The sequence below is a fragment of the Grammomys surdaster genome, unplaced genomic scaffold, assembly GCF_004785775.1.
Source record: "Grammomys surdaster isolate TR1022 unplaced genomic scaffold, NIH_TR_1.0 125767, whole genome shotgun sequence".
NCBI classification, from domain to species: domain Eukaryota; kingdom Metazoa; phylum Chordata; class Mammalia; order Rodentia; family Muridae; genus Grammomys; species Grammomys surdaster.
Window position 1 is genome coordinate 2,111,260 of NW_021620598.1, and position 18,573 is coordinate 2,129,832.

The following is an 18,573-nucleotide window of genomic DNA, read 5'->3' on the forward strand; positions in this document are numbered from 1 at the left end:
TCAGTAAAAGCACCAGCCAATCACAGTCACACACCTGGGCACACACAGTAAAACCACCAGCCAATCACAGTCACAGGGATCAACATGAAAATCTTAAATGCAGACCAGATGTAGTGGCTAGTAGCCGTAATCCCAGCATATGGGTAAGAGGATCAGAATTTCAAGGTCATCCAAGGCTCTATGATAAATTCAGGACCAGTTGACACTATATAAAACCCTGACTCAAAATAACAACAAATTTATCACTAAGAACATGCAAATGGCTAGGCAGGATTTAATTAGCAGTGCAATAATAATCTAATAGTAGGTCTCTCTATGTATTAGCATCTATTTATAGTTCAAGAGAGAAATATGACATGATCATAGATGCTGGGAGATCAATCAAGTTCAGTTCCCATTCCTTTTTTTGGGGGTTTGGTTTTTCAAGACAGGGTTTCTCTGTGTAGCCCTGGCTGTCCTGGAACTCACCCTGTAGACCAGGGTAGCCTCGAACTCTCGATCTCAGAAATCCGCCTGCCTCTGCCTCCCAAGTGCTGGGATTAAAGGCATGCGCCACCACCGCCCGGCTCAGTTCCCATTCCTGATTTTAAGAAGTAGTGTCCTTGCGACTGGAGAGATGGCTCAGCGATTCCGAGCACTTGCTGCTCTTGGAGGTCCGGTTCCCAGCACCCACGTGACAGCTTACAACTCCTGTTGGCACAGGAGACCCAGTGCCCTCTTCCAGCTACCGTCAGCCTCTGCACTCACATGCACATACCCACACAAGACACATACATATAATTCAAAATAATAAAAATAAATCTTTTAAACTGAGTAAGGTGGTGAACAATTGCAGAAGATACTATCAATCTTTGGTCCCTACAAGCATATACACCCATGTACACACATGCATATGTGCACACACATGCACATCCTCACATACAGCTGTGCATGCATGTATGCACGCACCCCTACACGCCCATCCCGCCAGCATTCTCTACCCTATGCACTACCACTGTCAAACAGAATGGATTATTTTATCTTTTTATTTACTTATTTACAAAACATAGCTTTTTGCCTCAAAACACAAAATTACCAAGAAGAGGTCATTTATTCTGAGGCTGAGGCACACTTTAGCCAAGTTGAGGCGCCAGAACTTCAGTTCCCTGAAGCCTCAGTCTTGCCTGTCTTCGGTCCTGTGTTCACTCAGTCTTGGCTGTCTTCGGTCCTATGTTCACTCAGTCTTGCCTGTCTTCGGTCCTGTGTTCACTCAGTCTTGCCTGTCTTCGGTCCTGTGTTCATTGCTACAAGTCAATCCCTTCAGTAGTGTGGTGCACAGGAACAACAAATACTTACAAATTAAATGGATGAAGGAGATGAATAAGTTGATTCATGAAAGCAAGGTGGTTTTGGCAGGTACTCCGTAGGGGTCTGGGGGGAGAGCTTCCTAGGTAAAGTGCTTCCATACTAGTGTAAAGACCCAAACTCATCCCCAAGAAAAATACCCCAGGCAAGGCTGGCATGGACTGAGTTAACTGGGTTCCTGGAACAAGTAGTCTACACTGAGTATAAGAGAGGAGAGGAGAAGGGTAGCTGAGTCAGTACTTTCGTCCCCTGGCTACGTCACATCTCTGCTTCCAGGCTTTTCTGACATGATGAATCGTAACTCTCCTTAAACTCAAACCTTAGGTTGCTTTGTGTGTCACAGCAACAAGAAAAGTAGCTGACCCTGAAGGCTTGGTCTGTCTTTTTTTAAATCTGAGGCGGGGTATGCCACAGCCCGTGTGTGAAGGTCAGTGGACAGCGTTTGACAGCCACTTCTCTCCTTCTATGATGTGGGTTCCGGGGACCAAACTCAGGTTGTCAGCAAATGCTTTTACCTACTGAGCCAATGATCTCAATGGCCCTTAAAAACTGTGGGTTTTGGCAGAGGATGGTCTTGGGTCCAACTCAGGACCTTGTGAGTGCTGAGCCAAGCACTCTACTACTAAGCTATGTCCCACCCTTGCTTTTTCATCAAGAGTTGTCTTACAAGGGCTGGAGAGATGGATCAGTGATTAAGAGCACAGGCTGCTCTTCCACAGGCCCTGAGTTCAATTCCCAGCACCCACATGGCAGCTCACAACTGCCTGTAACTCCAGTTCCAGGGGATCTGACACACGCACACAGACATACATGCAGTCAAAACACCAATCCACATTAAAATAAAAATAAATACATCTTTTTAAAACATCATCTTATATATTTTGAATTTTATATCTTAAATTGATCTGAAAAAAATAACCCAAAATAGCTGGACATATTGTCTATATATGATCCCAACATTCAAGAGACTGAGGCAGGGGGATTGAGAATTGGAGGCCAGCCTTGACTACATGGTAAGACCCCTAACTTAAAAATCAACCAAAAGGAACTAAGACAGGGATTCTGGAGATGGTTTAGTCAGTGAAGTACTTGCCACAAAAGCAAGACAAACTCCCTCAGAACCCACATAAAAAGCCAGATGTGACAGTGTGGGTATTCTGTCCCAGTACTGGGAGGTGAGACAAGCTAATCCCTGGGGCTTGCTGGCCAGCCAGTCTGGACAGATCAGCTGGGATGCAGTGAGGGACTCTGTCTCAAAAAATAAAGTAGAGGGTAACTAAAGAAGACATCCAGCACCGGACAGTGGTGGCACATGCCTTTAATCCCAGCACTTGGGAGGCAGAGGCAGGCAGATTTCTGAGTTCGAGGCCAGCCTGGTCTACAGAGTGAGTTCCAGGACAGCCAGGGCTATACAGAGAAACCCTGTCTTGAAAAGAAAATAAAAAGACATCCAGCATCAACACACCTCCTGTCTCCAGTGTAGTGGCTTACACACCACCACACACACACACACACACACACACACACACACACACAGAATAAGAAGGGACCAAGACATTTCTAGCAACTACAGTTAGCAAATGCCAGAACTTAATGCTACTTAATTACTAGAAAATTGTTTATATCGGGTGACCCAGAACACAGAAACTGAACATATATAAATACTTATGAAAACACAGCATGTTTTTGTTTATAATGCATAGGAAGACTGAAAAAAAATCCAAATGTCCACAGTGGCTCTGGAGCAGTGGAGTTGTGTGGCTCTTTCCTGTTCCCCAGTTTTCTGTCAGATGTTCATAAACAACTTAAGGCTTTCTAAATGCCGGGCGCATGCTACACATCCTGCCGTCACAATTCCACAGCAGGTTTATTGTTGTTTTTACAGGCAGGGAACGCTGCCCAGGGAGAGGCAGCCCAGGAGCACAGTTAGCCCCTGCAGGACTGTGAACCCAGTTCCACCCAGCACCTACCCCTGTGTGGTGTGGAGCACCCCAAGTGCATTCAGGCGGCTGGCAGATGGCGCTCATAGCCCGGCAGAGGACAAGGGCTGGACCCTGGTCCAGCTGCCAGAAGCTCTTCAGTGAGGGGTGTTCAGATCTGGGCTGCACTATAGGCTAGGTAGACAAAGAGTGAGCAGAAGTGATTGGAGCTGCACTCAAGACCACTGCAGAAGGTCGGGCGGTGGTGGCGCACACCATTAATCCCAGCACTTGGGAGGCGGAGGCAGGCGGATTTCTGAGTTCGAGAGTTCGAGGCTAGTCTGGTCTACAGAGCGAGTTCCAGGACAGCCCGGGCTATATAGAGAAACCCTGACTCGAAAAAACAAAAAAAAAAAACAAACAAAAAAAAGACAGGGAAAGCCTGCTAGCCCAGTGTAGTAAGGAACTGGAGCTTGAGGGCAGACCTCTCGGGCACTCTGGCTGCTGGTTGGTGTTTACCCTCCAAGGATAAATCTCTAAACAGTTTGGTGAAGGGTAGGGGCACTGAGCCAGTGTTTCTCTGCTGTGGCATGTGCATACTAGTACCTGGCCTGGACCCAACTGTGGGCTGCAAGAGCAAGGTCCTCCCGAGAGTGCACCTGGTCAGCAATGGACTCTGTTGGGTTCTGGATACCTCCCAACAGCAGAGGTCAGGAGGTCAACTGTCTTTGACAAGAGTCCAAGGCTGGCCCTTGGTCCCCTGGGCAGGATGAATAGGCTTCTGTGGCCTCAATAGGCCTTTTATCATCTTGTGCCTGGGTACTGAGGGCCCTCATTCCCTGGGGCACAAAGCACAAAGAAGCTATACCAGCAAGCCAGGATGCCCTGATGAGGCCCTGGATGAAGAACTGGTCGGTCGGGTCCCACATGAGCAGTCCCGAGGGAAGAGGAGTGTGGATGACTTGGATGGCCCAATCAGGCTGAGCTGGCCCAGCATCTTCTTCAGGAAGTTCAGGCTCTCTCACCACATGACCCACATTCTCCAGACAGCACCCACAAATCTGCCCTTCACTCCCCAAATGGAGTAACCAGCCCTGACCCAGCCCCTTGACCAAATATCTCCACAGAGGCCATACCTCCCTCAGCAGCAATATTTGTTCCCTGTGAAAATAGCTGTGACCCGTGAGAGTAGCTGTGACCCATGAGAGTAGCTGTGACCCATGAGAGTAGCTGTGACCCATGAGAGAGCAGTATGTCTTCAGCTCCTAGGGTCTGTCTGCCCACTCATCCCCAACTGCAGGCTCCCTCTGACAGGCAGCACCTTCCCAGACATGCTAAGTGCTACCTGCACCCTGGGGTAGCACCCTAGATCCCTTCTGAGTGCCCACTCTGATCTTCACAGCATCTACTATGGACTTTTATTCACATGATGGGAAACTGAGGCTCAAGGCCTGAGTCACTGCCAGTCAGGGCTGCCACTGCTGCTTTGTGGCAGGATCAGACCACTGCCACATACATCTGCACACAAAGCCACACCTTCAGCCCCTTGCCCCAGCCTTGTCATGGTGATTTCTTACTTCCTGTCTGTGAGGGTCCTTGCATCTTACTGGACAGAGGTCACTGAAGGCAGCCAGCAAATGTAACCTTAGACACATGACCATATGGTGCATTCTCAGAGACACGAAGGCAAATTTACACACACAGCCCAAACCACCTTCAGCCAGAATACAACAAAGATCCTCAGAACCCTGGGAACTCCTTTTGAATCCACCTCAGTTAGGAAACCTGGTGCTGATGTCCAGGCTGCCGAGCAAGGTCATGGCTGATGCTCAGACTCTGCAGCTGGCCCCGTGCCTGCGAATCTGTGGGCTTCCTCTGGGGCAGCCTGCAGGATTCCAGATCCCACAAAGTTGTCCTTTATGCTTTCTCTGCAGCAGCAGTGCCACAAAATTACCCACATGACCATCGTGGCATGGCACCTGCCACATCACCACCCACAGCCTGCCTCCAGGCCATGGTGATGTTCCCTGGAACATCTCATAAACTAGGAGGTCTCTAGATACAAACCCCCCACTCGGAGATTACCACGGTGGCAGCGTTTGTTTCCACACAGAAAGCTAGCTCCACAACCCTTCACAGCACACTCTGGTCCCACGGGATCTGTGACCAGCAACCCCAGCACCTCCACCTCCCTAGGCTGGAGGTTATTTTTTCATGAACTACTCACTGTTCCCCTCCTCTGGCTTCCACTCAGACACTACAGGGCAGAAGGTGAGTCACCCTCTCCAGCCAGTGCAGCCACTCCCTGACAGGTGCAGCGCCCAGCAGCCGGGCTGGGGATGTGGGCTTCACTCTTCATTTATTTCTTCACCCTGCTCTGTGCAAGGCTCTCATTCCATCCTTGCAGCTGTATCTTGTCTACACTGTGCCCAGGACCCACTTGCTGCAGGCTCTATAAGCCCAAGGACACTAAGCTTTTTCCGTGTGGCCAGCTACAGAACTGTCACATAAAACAGGACTCAGTGCACCTCCAGATCCAGGCAGACCCCAAGTGTTCTCCAAGCCCTAGGTCTTTCTCTGACTTCACAGTCACCTAGGCAACCCCTTTAGGAGGAAAACAGACCCAGACACACCTCCCCACTGCCGGGTGGTCCTAGCAGGCTCATTCAATCCACTGCAAGCAACTTCCTCTCCCTGGAACTGCCCAACTCTCTCAGATCCCGCCTCTTCTCTGACTTCTGGGACTACTCCCCCTCTGAAACCAGGGGCTGGGTACTTCCTTGTGTGCCAATCCAGCAGAGGGCCACCCAGGAAAGAGCAGGGCATCAAAGGCTCTTCTGATACAGATGTATCCAAGTGTGAGAATGGACAGGTCACAGCTCCAAGTCTGGGAGAGTTAGGTCCCTGCTGCCTACAGCTGCTATGAGGGTCTGAATAACTGTCCCAGTCTCCCTAAGTCCCACTCCATGTGCCAACAGGGGTCACACTCCCTACAGAAAGATGCAGAGAAGAAACCCTGTTTGAAGGAGAGAGGGAGGAAGGGAGAGAGAGAGAACATATAACAGGTTTCAAACAGATGTCCTAGTACTTCAGCAGAAAGCACAGGTCAAGGAGAGGTCTGTAGTGCTCAGAGCTCTCCAGGGAGCTCAGAGACTCTCCTGGGTGCACACAGGCTCCCCTGCCACAGCCCTTGGATGAGGGTGACATCAGCTGGTCGCAGCTGCAGCACCAGCTGAGGCTGATTCATCCTACCAGGTTCCCTGTGGGGAGAGGACTCCCAGGAGAACTGAGGGGAGGGGGGAGGGATACTCTGGAATCCCAGCCCCACCTTGCTGCCTGGCAGAATCAGGATCTCCTGAGTCAGCAGCCCAAGCAGGCCAACCATGGCTCTCCCTCTGCCTGAGGCTCCAAATGTGGAGTTCCAGTTCTCTCAGGCTGGTAAGACAGCAAGGACTCAGCTCCAAGATGCAGAGGGTAGTAGAAGTGTGCCTATCATTTGTCTTCCTTCCTGTCTGCTGTCCCTGAATTCAAGCACACACCTGGTGGCACCCCTGATGGCTCCAAAGGCAGTGGCAGCGGTAGCCACTCAGAAGACAGAGGCAGGAAGTCTCTAAGTTTGAGGCCAGCCTGGTCTGCTCAGAGAAACTCTTTCTAGAGGAGGGAAGGAGGGAGGGAGGGAGGGAGGGAGGGAGAATAACAGATTTCAAACAGATGCCCTAATACTTCAGCAGTTGTGGCCTGCTCCTCATTGCGGAAGAGGAAGCTCAGAGTTGAAAGGAAGGAACTAACCCCAGTCCCACAGTCCCACAGTCCCCACAGGCTCTTGTCTGCCCCTCATCCCCTGAAGTAGGCAGCAGTAGCCCATCTCACCCTTTATCAAAGAAATCTCTTTTCCCATGTCTGTATTCAGGATACCTCGCTCAAAGGCTCCCCAAGACCTGACACCCTCTCCACTCAAGAGGCCTCTGTCACCAGCTCAACACCCAATACAGTCCCACATCCCCTCACTCTGAGCTCCCGGGGGAGAGAGCTGTGGCACTGTCCACCGAGGTGGCACAGTAGAGCTGAGATGACACTGGAAGGGGCGGGTGTGGGGGAGGACAACAGGGAAGTCTGGTGGCAGGATTCTTGCTCTTGGGGACAGAAGGAAGGAGTGGAGGTCAGTTCCTGCAGTGTCGGGAAAAGGCTATGGAAGGGCCTTAAGCTGAGGCCGAGGCTGAGGCTGTCCAACAGACAGTTGCAGGTAGGAAATCAGAGGGAAGGGGTCCCAGGAACCCCGAGTCATGAAGAGGAGCGGGGATCACTTAGGCCTTCTGCTCTGTAGGCATCAAGATGTCATTACAGGGGAGACCTGCAGAGCTGACAGGTGCTGCTGTGGTCCAGGCCAACGGAGACAAGTGACTGCCTAGCAACACCACAGAAGCTTGAATCACTGAGCGAACATGGGGCAAGGAAGGCCACCTCTGGGCTTGTGGACACACAGAGGGTGTGTGAGAACTTTCCCCAGAGAAGAGGAAACAAATGTCTCCCCCTTCCTTATAAGGCCCTAAGACAAACCCAAGGACGAGTCCACTCAAGTCCAGCTTGAGGACCCAATGAGTCTATTGGACTTACCTACAAAGCATAGGTTACCCCAAAGCAGTCTCACCCCAGCATGGCCGACTTCTCCATAGCTGTACAGATGGAACCCCTCCGAGTTAACTTTCCACACTCTATACTCCAGCATTTTCCAAGGCCAAGAGACCATTTTACTGACATCAATTCGTATTTTTGTCCAACTACCTTTCCCTAAGACTAGTATGTGCTTCATTTGTTTGAGACTGGCTCTCACTCTGTAGCCCAGGCTGGCTTCACACTTGCAGTAATCCTTCTGTCTCACCTCTCAACTATTGAGAGTCTAGGTGTGAACCACCACACTGTACCATGAACCAACATAGCATGAAACAGACAACTTTAGCCCATCATCTTGAGGGGGACTACGAGTCACATGAAACATACCCCAATAAGCCTGTATGCTTTTCTTGTGTTAACCTGCCTTCAATACTGGGATCTCAAGCAATATCCTTAAGATGGGAGAGCATCGTTCACTGCCAACATCACTAGAGAAGTCTGGATGCCTGGGGATGTCAGGGCAGGTCCCACAATGGCATGGACAGAACACAGGGCAATGGAAAGACACCACAGGTGTCAAAGACCACCCTCTGTCCTGCTGCTCAGGCCCCTCCCTCTCCATGTTCTTGGAAGCAGGGTGAATCACAGTTCAGCTCAGCATCCTTGGCTCAGCAATTATGAGCTGCACCAGGCAGACAGCAGCAACAGCCATAAACGCAGATACACGCTGGAGAGTGAGGGTTATGGCTCAGGAGGTATAGCGAGGGTTTGCCTAGCATGTGCAAAGCCTTGAGTTGTATACCCTGGCAACACACAGAACCCAGTGTGATAGGTCACAGCTGTAATCCTAGCCCTCCAGAGGTAGAGAAGGATCACAAGTTCAAAGTCATCCTCCGCTACATAGTGAGTTTGAGATGAGCCTGGGCTGCATTGTGTAAAAAAATAAATAAGCAAAAATATGTGGGCTGGATGGGCAGGAACTGCAGAAGGTGAGACTCTCTCGGGCACAAAGGTCTCTTGGGCTGCTGTTGCAAAGAAACCTATGAAGCAATGCTTTACAAAGAAGACACGAGCTCAGCCCAAAGCCACCTCAGTCACAACCTGCTACTACTGAATGTCTGTGTCGCCAACTACAGGAACAGCAAGTCTGGGGAGAAGACAGACACATGAAGCCGAGGGCCCTTGGTAAAGGCTAGGCTTTACCTACAGTCCATAGGTAATCCCAGCTGTGAAAGAAGGGAGCTTTGGGCTCTCCTTTCAGCCAAGTGTGGAAAGTACTGTGCACATTCAAAGTCCACTCAGACACTAGGGTTCCCCGTAGACAGCAACAGCACCACCACCCAGCAAAGAGGAACACCCGTTCCCCGTTCCACCTCCTGCCACATTTCAAGCAGATACCAGTTGTTTGGCAGCAACATTAAATAGCATCTTAAAGCCTCATGGCTGGGGGTGGGGGGGGGGGGCTCACACCTATAATCAACCCAGTCCTGGGCAGGATGAGATCGCCATAAGATCAAGGGCAGCCTGCTCTACATAAACACCACAACCCTTTCTCAGATAGATAAATAAATCCTAAAGCCAACTAGGGGGTTTGTGTCCTTCCTTGCCGGATAAGATCTGGAGCTGAGGAGCCAGCTCAGTCAGAAAAGTGCTTTCTACACAAGCATATGAGCTTATCTTCAGCTGGGCAGTGGTGGCGCACGCCTTTAATCCCAGCACTTGGGAGGCAGAGACAGGCGGATTCGTGAGTTCCAGGACAGCCAGGGCTACACAGAGAAACCCTGTCTCGAAAAACCGGAAAAAAAAAAAAGAGCTTATCTTCAGCTGGCTACATGTCTTTAATCCCAGCACTCGGAGATAGAGGCAAGCAGATCTCTATGAGTTTGAGGCCAGCCTGGTCTTGAGACTGAGTTCCATGGCAGCCAAGGCTACACAGAGAAACCCTGTCTCTAAATAAATAAGTAAATAAAGAAATGAGAAAGAAAGAAACTTAGTTTCATCCCAAACACCCAGGGAAAAGCTTGACACAGAGACCTAAACGCAGTACCAGAGAGGCAGACACAGGAAGACCCCTGAAGCTCACTGGCCAGCCAATCCAGCCAAATACGTGAGCTCCAGGTTTAGTTAACAAATGTGTCTCAAAAACTAAGGTAGAGAGTAACTGGGAAAGATACCTCCAGTTGACCTCTGACCTTCACAGGCATTCATACACACGTGCTGCGTATGCACAATCACACAAACACACAAAAAGAGGACTAAAAGGGAAAAGATGCTACAGTGAGCTGATGGGTCTCTTCTGTAAGCCTGGACTACACAGAGGGTTCTCCACTGGCTAGACAACTCCAAACATACAAGCCTAAGCACGGCCCTCAACCCCAGCGTCTGGATATCCCAGGGACACCATCCAGCTGATTCATCCTTGTTTCACTCTGCCTTGTAAATCCTGGAGCTCCCTCTATTCTACATACTGTGGTCCTTTTTGCCCATGTGTAAAATAAGGAAATTTCACCTACCACCAATGGGCCTCAGGCTCCTCACATGCCCAATGGGGATCCAAGAGGGAATAGTTAGTGTTGGTATCAGGCCCGAATCCAGTGACATCACATCTAGGCCACCCTACATCATTGCCAAAGCAACCACCATATACTCCCAGAATCCACCTGGCTACCTCACCTTCACCTGGGAGAGGCTACATCACCGCCCATATAAAATACGCAGAACGCCCTGACCTCACCCTCTTTCTCTACCATCTTCCTCTATCTCTCTTCCCCCACCTTTGCCCTTTGCCCTGAATAACCCCCCGCCCCCCGGAACTGTTTGGTCTGGTATTGTCTGTTCTAAGCTGTGCGCCAAAGTCTAACACTGGTGCATTGGCCAGGCACTTCTGCTCTTGCTAGCTCTCAAGGCCATGTCTTGTGTGAGCCAGTCAGGATCCCCTTAGGGCCTCCTGTCCCACCACCCCTGCTGGGGTCAACACTAGGCTGGCTGTATCTCAAGATCTTCCTGCTGCATACCAGATCTCCAGAACATTCTGCTACCTGGCTCAAACTAGGAGCCTGGAAGCAGGCCTGGAAGGTGATCCCTCATGAGCTCCACCTAGATACTCCCTAACCCATCCAACCCTGATGGGACAAGAGGCCCAAGAGGGGGCCTCTAGATTGCCTGGCCCTCAGAATGGTGGCAGCCAGGGAGAGGAGTATGAAAGAAAGAGGGTTGACAACTGGGCCAGGGAAGCATCACAGACACCTGTCCACTTCTGAGCCTCACTGGCACGTGGCCCGATTTATGAAGTGGGGAAGGGATTGGTAGATGGACAGGTCAGTAGGTACCAACCTTGAGTACTGTCCTGATCACACAGGAAACATGCTAACAGCAAAGACTCCAGGGCTCGTGGAATACACTCACGCCTTGGGGGAAGTGGGTAGTGGCACATTGGGTTTAAAGTTTCCAGGGAGGCAGGAATCCAGCTCAGTGAGGAGACATTTGCCTAACACACGCAGTGCCTTGGATTCCATCAGCTAGGCTGAGTCAGTACCACCACTGGATTAAGAGCGGCAACAGTGCCCCAGCCCAGGCCAAATACGTCCCAGCCCATGAGCCCACACTATGCTCGATCTGCAGAGGAAAGGTGCTCCAGGTAAGAAACGCAGGTATAAGGCCAGGGGTAGGGACACCTGGAATGTTCAGGAAGATATATCCAGTCAGAACATGGCTGAGGAGACTTTCAAATCCATTGTGAAGCAGCCCTGCAGCCTACCCTCGAATCTAAGCTCAGTGCGTCTACCTCACCAGGGGACCTGGCAGCTACTCAGCCAGGTTGATAACTCTGTCCCTTGGAAAGCTGAGTGCACACAAACCCAAGATGACAAAACCCCACTCAATGCTATGGGGCTCATCCTTTGTCGTCAGTTTTTCTATAAAATATGAAACGCATTTCTATCTCTCAGGGAGTTACGAGGATGAAATGAGGCACGCCTTTCAAGGCTGTCCACTTAGCTGCTGGATGAGCTGTAAGAGGTGTAAGCAAGAGAACGGGTGGGCAGCTGCTGCTGGGTACTGGTGGGCATGCAGTGCAGGAGGGGTCAAGTGGATGTACAGGTGTGTATGGGGAGCCAGCCTGGGCTGTGCTCAGAGATCCAGCTCCCAGACCTCACTGTTCTTAGCTGGGAGCAAGGGGCTCTGGGCCTCCAGAAGCAGGAGCAAGCCTGAGATTCCTGGGTGAAGATAACTCAGATAGCAGACAGACTGAAGAATCACAGACCAATAAGGTGCCTGAGCGGGAGCCTCATCTGGTGCCAGCTCCTTGCCCACACCGCCTCTCAGTGCGGGCCTCTTCTCAGGCTCCTCCCACATACCACAGCTCACCTTCCTTTCTGCTTTGTGCCAATGGTTTAAACCATTTTCCTGTGAGTCTGGTGAGCATCTGTCCTCTAGCTATGGCCCTAGCCTGGCCCTTTGAGGTTAGACTCCAAGAATGGCCTCCCAGGCTGATAGGATCAATACAGAAACCGATTTGTGAAGCCAACCTAAGTTACTAACAAGATGAAACCAATCAGGTAAATTACGGCTCAGCCATTCAACTGTTGTTGAGTTTTTGAGTTTAAAATATTTGGAGTTTGAACAATGGGAGTATATGTTTCAGGGAAACATATGAGGTAAAAAATATGAATAAAAAATTTTCCATATAGAATTTAAAAGTTTTGAAAAAATTGGAAGGCCAGGTGTTTCTGGGTACAGGAACTATGTGAAAATATATATATATATGAATGACTGGGTCTCATGAGTAGTGCAGGCTAACCTAAAGCTTGCTGCATATATTGGACTAGCCTTACTCAAAGTAATCTTCCTGCCTCCAGGGTTCTGGGATTATGGTTACATTATAGTTTCATATCACTGCACCCAGCAAATTTGCTTTATCTTTAAAAAAACAAACTATTTTACTTGTTTATTTGTTTGACAGAGGGTCACCACGAAGCCCTGGTTGGTCTAGAATTCACAGAGATCTACCTTCCTCCTTCTGAGTGCTAAGATTAAAGGGGTATGCCTCCATGCTCAGAAAAACTAGCTTTTGTTAATTGGCTAGATTCGTTGGTGACTTGGAGGATGCTTTTTAACAAGTATCCTTTGTGAGGCTTCTCTTCAGTGGCCTTGTGGCTTAGCTGATACTCAGGAGCCTAACTCCGTGAAAGAGACAGGGAACCTCCAGGTCAGAAGAAAGAAAGCCAGAGGGCAGGAAATGACCAAGCCAAGCCACAGAGCAGGAGTGCAGTATCTTACCCACTCCTGGTGACACCGAGAAGGCCATCCCTGCAACTGGCCTCTTTAGAGCCCAGGGCCCAGAGCCCGCAGGTGCCCCTGGAGGGCACAGGGTTTCTACTTCACAAGAGCCTCAAAGTTGCTCCGTTCCTAGGAACTAGCAGAAGCCAGAATCACAGACCTTAAAATAGGCCCAGGAACAGAAAAACGGCACTGCCACCACTGCACAGGGACACTTCCTCCCATCACGCTGGCCCACAACCAGCTAACTGCCACTGGGGTTACGGGTTACTGTCATTCCAAGAGAGACTTTTCCCAGTGACTGCGCGCCAGTCTGAACTTCAGCATACGAAGCCGTCACTGTAGAGGCTTTTCCCTCAGCTCACTAGCCCCCTCCAACTCTTGGGATCACTTTTCCTTTCTTATCAACTCTATCTCCAGATCCTAAAATAAACCCTATGGGCAGATGTCCCAACAGACACTCACAGGCTCAGCCTGCAGTGGCTCCACATGAGCGTACGCCGAGCCCGTGCACACCATGGCTCATCTCCTACCTGCTGCTTTTCTATGTAATCCCTATGTCTCCTTTTTTTTTTACAGTCAGAACATAGAGGAGGTGCATGGTCAGGGTCCCCATGGTCCTCCCTCCAGCCATTACCTCCCACAGAATCCCCAGCAATGACATCTTTCCAGCTATAGCTACCTAGAAAAATGCCTCAAGGTCAGCTAGGGGTGCAGGAGGCTCATCCCAATTCAAAAAGCAGTTCCAGGAACCTGCCACACAGTCAGACATGGGCTCACTACAGGCAGTGGTCCTTCCCTCCTTCATCTTTCTTGAACCTTCTCCAGGTTGCCTCTCCATGGCCTCAGCTGGAGTTGGCCAGGTCTCCCAGGTTTGTGACCTCAAGAGAGCCCATCTCTCTGAAGTACAACTTCCACCTTGTGAAGCAGGGTGATGGCAGAGCCTCCCACACAGGAGCTGCTACAGCAAGTGCTACAGTTGCAAAGGCATCTGACCTATGGCACTCTGTGCGCAGAGTTCTGTGAGGTAGCACCTGCCTGAGCCCAAAGCCACGCCCACACAACTCCCAGAAGCCAGTCTTAGGAAGTACCAAATTCTCAGACACTCAACCCAAACCGCTGTTCCACCTCAACTCTCACAGCCCCCTCTAAACTTCCCAGCATCTGCCCCTCCCACCAGCCCCTCCCAGCCTCAGGTCTGCCCAGAGACCAATACAATTCACAGACGCCTCCCCCGGGCAGCCCAACGACTCTAGCTAGCTCTTGTCTATGATCCTTTCCTGGGTCCACCTCAGCCAAGCAACTATGTGTGCCAACCTGGCTGAGCTGCCAGCATTCTAAGGATGGGTCTGGGCGGCCCTCTGCTCTGTGCAGAACCTAAACTCGGATGCATCCTGCCAGTTTCTACCCTTGCGGTTGAGGGCACAATACTACCCCTCCAGACCTGGGTTCCAGACAGTGGCATGAGACCCACCTCTTAGGCACACTTAGGATAAACAGAAGAGACAAGCACAAAGCATTTCTCCTGACCCGCAGCACCATGAACAGGGAGCACCCCCACCACCATCTACCATGCAGCGAGTCTAACACCCAGCCAAGAGGCCTCCAAAGACACTCAGCTAAGACAGAGACAAAGGCAAGCAGCAAGACGTGATTCCCTGCAAACTCACACTGGCTGATAAAGCACACTGCCTACTTAAGAAGGGACCTGCCTATGCTACCATCCAGGGCTTAGGAGAAGCCCCACTCCTAGGAGAAGCAATGTGCTTCCAGACGGCTGCATCATATGCAAGGACACTGAACCCTCTGACTCACCCGGGTCAGGGTGACCAGAACTCCATGGGAACTGCAGAGACATAAGCAGTTTCCTGTGGAAATCTTGCATGCCCAGCCACAAGCTTGGCTGCTTCCAGAAGGGTTTTACTTAACCTAGCAAAATTACCTGTATACCCCTCTCCGGAGCCTCAGAGACCTTGTCCTGCAATGAAGTAAGGACCAGCTTCAAGACCTGGCACTCAGTCAGCACTCAAAAAAACATTTCTACTATAGAGGCCATTGTGGAAGTGAGTAAGAAATCAGGTGTGGAGCTACAAAGCACCTTTCATCCCCGCGGCCAAGTGACCATCCTTATGTGGGTGGAGCCAGCAGCTTCATCCCATCATAAACAGACACTGATTCAGTCAGGCCAGCTTTCCCAGGCTCCCTGGACACCTTCAGAACTACCTCTGGAGGAAAAACAACAGCCTTGAGGCCGCAGCATAGCTCTGAGTAACCAGTTTTACTCAAACACCTAAACTCATAATGGACGGTGGATGTCATTCAGTGATAAGATAAAGCAAGTACTTAGCACACATGAGGCTCTAGGTTCGAGCCTCAATACTAATACATTTATTCAAACACCCAACAGGTTGTCACAGCTGGGAAGTGAGCATGACAAGATGGAATCTAGAGGACAAAACAGAAACACAAGACCAAAAACAAACAAAAATGTAATGCTGTCCCACAGGCTGAGAGGGTGACTGACGACATGCCAGGTGTAGAGCAATCTGACCAGGGTCTGCTGAGTTCCTATGTTCTGGGTGTGTGAGCCAGCCATTAGGCCTGTCACAGATAATAGCCACCATCAGCTCGACAGGATCTAGAATCACTTAAGAAACAAGCCTCTGGGCAAGACTTTGAAGGATTATCTAGATTGGGTTAACCCACGTGGGGAGACCTGCCCTGAATACGGGCGGTGCCATCCCAAGGAGTGGGGTTCTGGACTGAATAGAAAGAACATGACATGAGCTAAGTGCCAGCGTGTGTGTGTGTGTGTGTGTGTGTGTGTGTGTGTGTGTGTCTCCTAGTGCAGATGCCATGTGACCAGTGGCCTCAAGCATCAGCTACCATGATGAACTCTGTCCTTGAATTTTGAGCCAAAACAAACCCTTCCTTCCCTACGTAGCTTTTGTTAGGTAGTTTATCACAGCAGCCCGAAAAGAAACTAATCAGGACCCCAAGCCAAGTCCCTGTCAGGCCTGAACCTCCAGGCTCTTCTACGAGGCAAAGGCTCCATCACCTTGGCCATCCACACCGTCCACATGCGGGGGAAATGCTTCATTTGTTCCCTATATGTTTACCAAGCACATGCTCTGCATGTGTCCCCGTGGTAGGCACCAACAGGAGGACTAGGCAATGCCCTCGTGGACTGTGATGGCTAGCTGAAGGGACAGCCACCCGGCTCATTACAATGCCACAGCTGCGCCAACTGTCTAGGACAGAGGAGACAGGGCTATGTGACGGGTGTGAAGGATGGGTTCCAGGCTATAGCTAGGAGCTGAGACTCAAAAGGAGAACTTGCAGTGTCCGAGGAGCAAGTGAGTAGGAGCAGCTTCCCATGCAGAGGAAACGCCAGCACGCACTGCCATCCAGAACATCAGAACACGAGCGTCTAGAACTAGGTAATGGAGGAGGCCTGGCGTATAAGGGGGCACTGAAGACTAGGAGAAGCGATGACCTGGTCACTGTATGAGCTAACAGGCAGAGACAGCCTGGCTGGGGATGTGGCGAAGTTCTGGGGTCATACGAGCCAGCGGTTAGCCAGCTATGCCACTTCCTCATTGGGTGCCTCTGAACAGGGCTCCTTCATGGCTGACAGATTATATTCCTGCTTGGCAAAAGTGGTACTGTGTTAGGGTTGAACTGACAGAGCACGTGCAGAGCGCCTGGCATGTAGTGAGTCCTAGGTAAGGCTAGGAACTCGGGATGATGGATCGCTCTTAGGGAAAGACCCTGCAGGCTGTCTAGGAGTAGAGGCTATATTCTAACAGGGGTGATGATGCTTTCAGGTCAAGGACAGCAGAGGTGTGTGCAGAGGGGAGTGTGAAGGGGCTACCTGGAGCTGCTGAGGTCACAGGGCTGAGGGGTTTGCAACAGATGGTTGCCCAGACCCTCCCCAATTCTGACATTCTGTGCCAGGTGACAGCTGGCCCTGACAGGTGGGCACCCAGTAGGTGCTCAAATGCATGTTTACTGAGCCCATTAATAAGGATACTCTAAATCAGCTACAAACCATTCTCTGGACACCTTTTTGGAGAAGAAACCACTAAAATCTGTGTCCTTATCTATTCCCCCAGGTGGCTGGACCTGCCTGACAAGAGAACTTCACTGAGGTGACCTGGGCTAGACCATGCTGCCTAAGAAGGCCAGGTGCTGAGCAAGTCTCCTTCAAAAAAAAAAAAAAAAAGAATTGAAATTCACTTCTTCTCCTGAGCGAGCCTCCAGGGCGTGGCCTACCAAGGAACCCTGAGTTCCAGGCATTACCCTGTCTCTGCTACTGTGGCTTTACCAGGGTGCACTTCCACTTTGGAGAACTGACTGAATCTAGAAGACTCTTACTTCCTCCAAAGAGAACTCAAGCCCTGACTGGGAGGTGGGGGTGAGGGGACACGACAGCACAGAATGAAGTCATTCCTTACATGAAGAAGGGAGGGGTCTTTTTTTTTATAGAGAAAATGACAAGCCCAAGACTATAGGGGAGGGGGCTTCTGCCACATGGGTCTGGGCAAGTGCATCAGTAATGCATTACCTCACATCCAAGACGACCCCACCCACACCTCCCAAGCCCTTTAAACAATGAGACACCCCCACCCTACCCAGCAGATAAATGACTCCTTAGACCAGAATCACACCCGGAGAGGCTATAGCAATCCCTGATTCCAGTGCTAAGTAGGTGTGAGGTCAAGGGGCAGAGGCCCAACAGGTCCCTGGTTGAGCTAATGAACAAGAGGACCTTTGGGTGCAGAAAGACAAAGGCTACAGCAATCAGAGACTCGGTCCTCCATGTGGGCTGGGGATGTGGACAGGGCACAGTGCCTTGAACTCTGAACTCAAAGGCCTCCCGAAATCTCACGCCCACACTCCCTGCAGCAACAGTGAGGACCCCAGATCTTCCAAAAGGAAGAAGAGTTACAGAACCACGAAGAGGAAGAAGGAGCTGGAACCTGATATCCTGACGGTCAGAGGGAGACAGAGAGACAGAGTCGCGGAGACACAAGGATCAAGGTTCTGCGGTATTGAAAAGACATTGAGTCTTAGAGTCCCGAGAGACAGAACCCAGGGCGATGGGGATGCACGAAGGGTAGGGAGCACAGGGGGACGAGCGGAGGTGGACACGCGCGGACACACACGCGCGCGCCCGACTCCGTCACTCACCCAGGCCGCAGACCTCACGGCGCAGGCTAAGGCGTCCGCGCTCCTCGGCTATGGCGCGCAGCATGTGCTGCAACGAGCGCTCCTCCGCTTCGCAGCCGTCCGCGGGCTCCCGGGAGGCGGCCGGCCCAGCCCGGAGCCCCGCGGGCGCGGACGCCGAGGCACAGGCCCTGCCCGGCGGCCGCGCGGAGGCCATGCCGCGCCCCGGAGCATCGCCGCGCAGCATGTGCTG

The 18,573-nt window shown here is 51.1% G+C and overlaps 1 protein-coding gene across 1 annotated transcript in view; it reads right to left on the bottom strand.

Annotated features, from left to right (window-relative positions):
- The window catches only part of Kiaa0930 (KIAA0930 ortholog), a 39,462-nt gene extending 20,982 nt beyond the window's left edge, over positions 1–18,480 (bottom strand). Inside the window, exon 1 of the mRNA XM_028788783.1 lies at positions 18,345–18,480. Within this exon, the coding sequence (XP_028644616.1) occupies positions 18,345–18,408 (64 nt within the window). The 5' untranslated portion in view covers positions 18,409–18,480. The remainder of the gene's footprint in view (positions 1–18,344) is intronic.
- Positions 18,481–18,573: the final 93 nt, after the last annotated feature.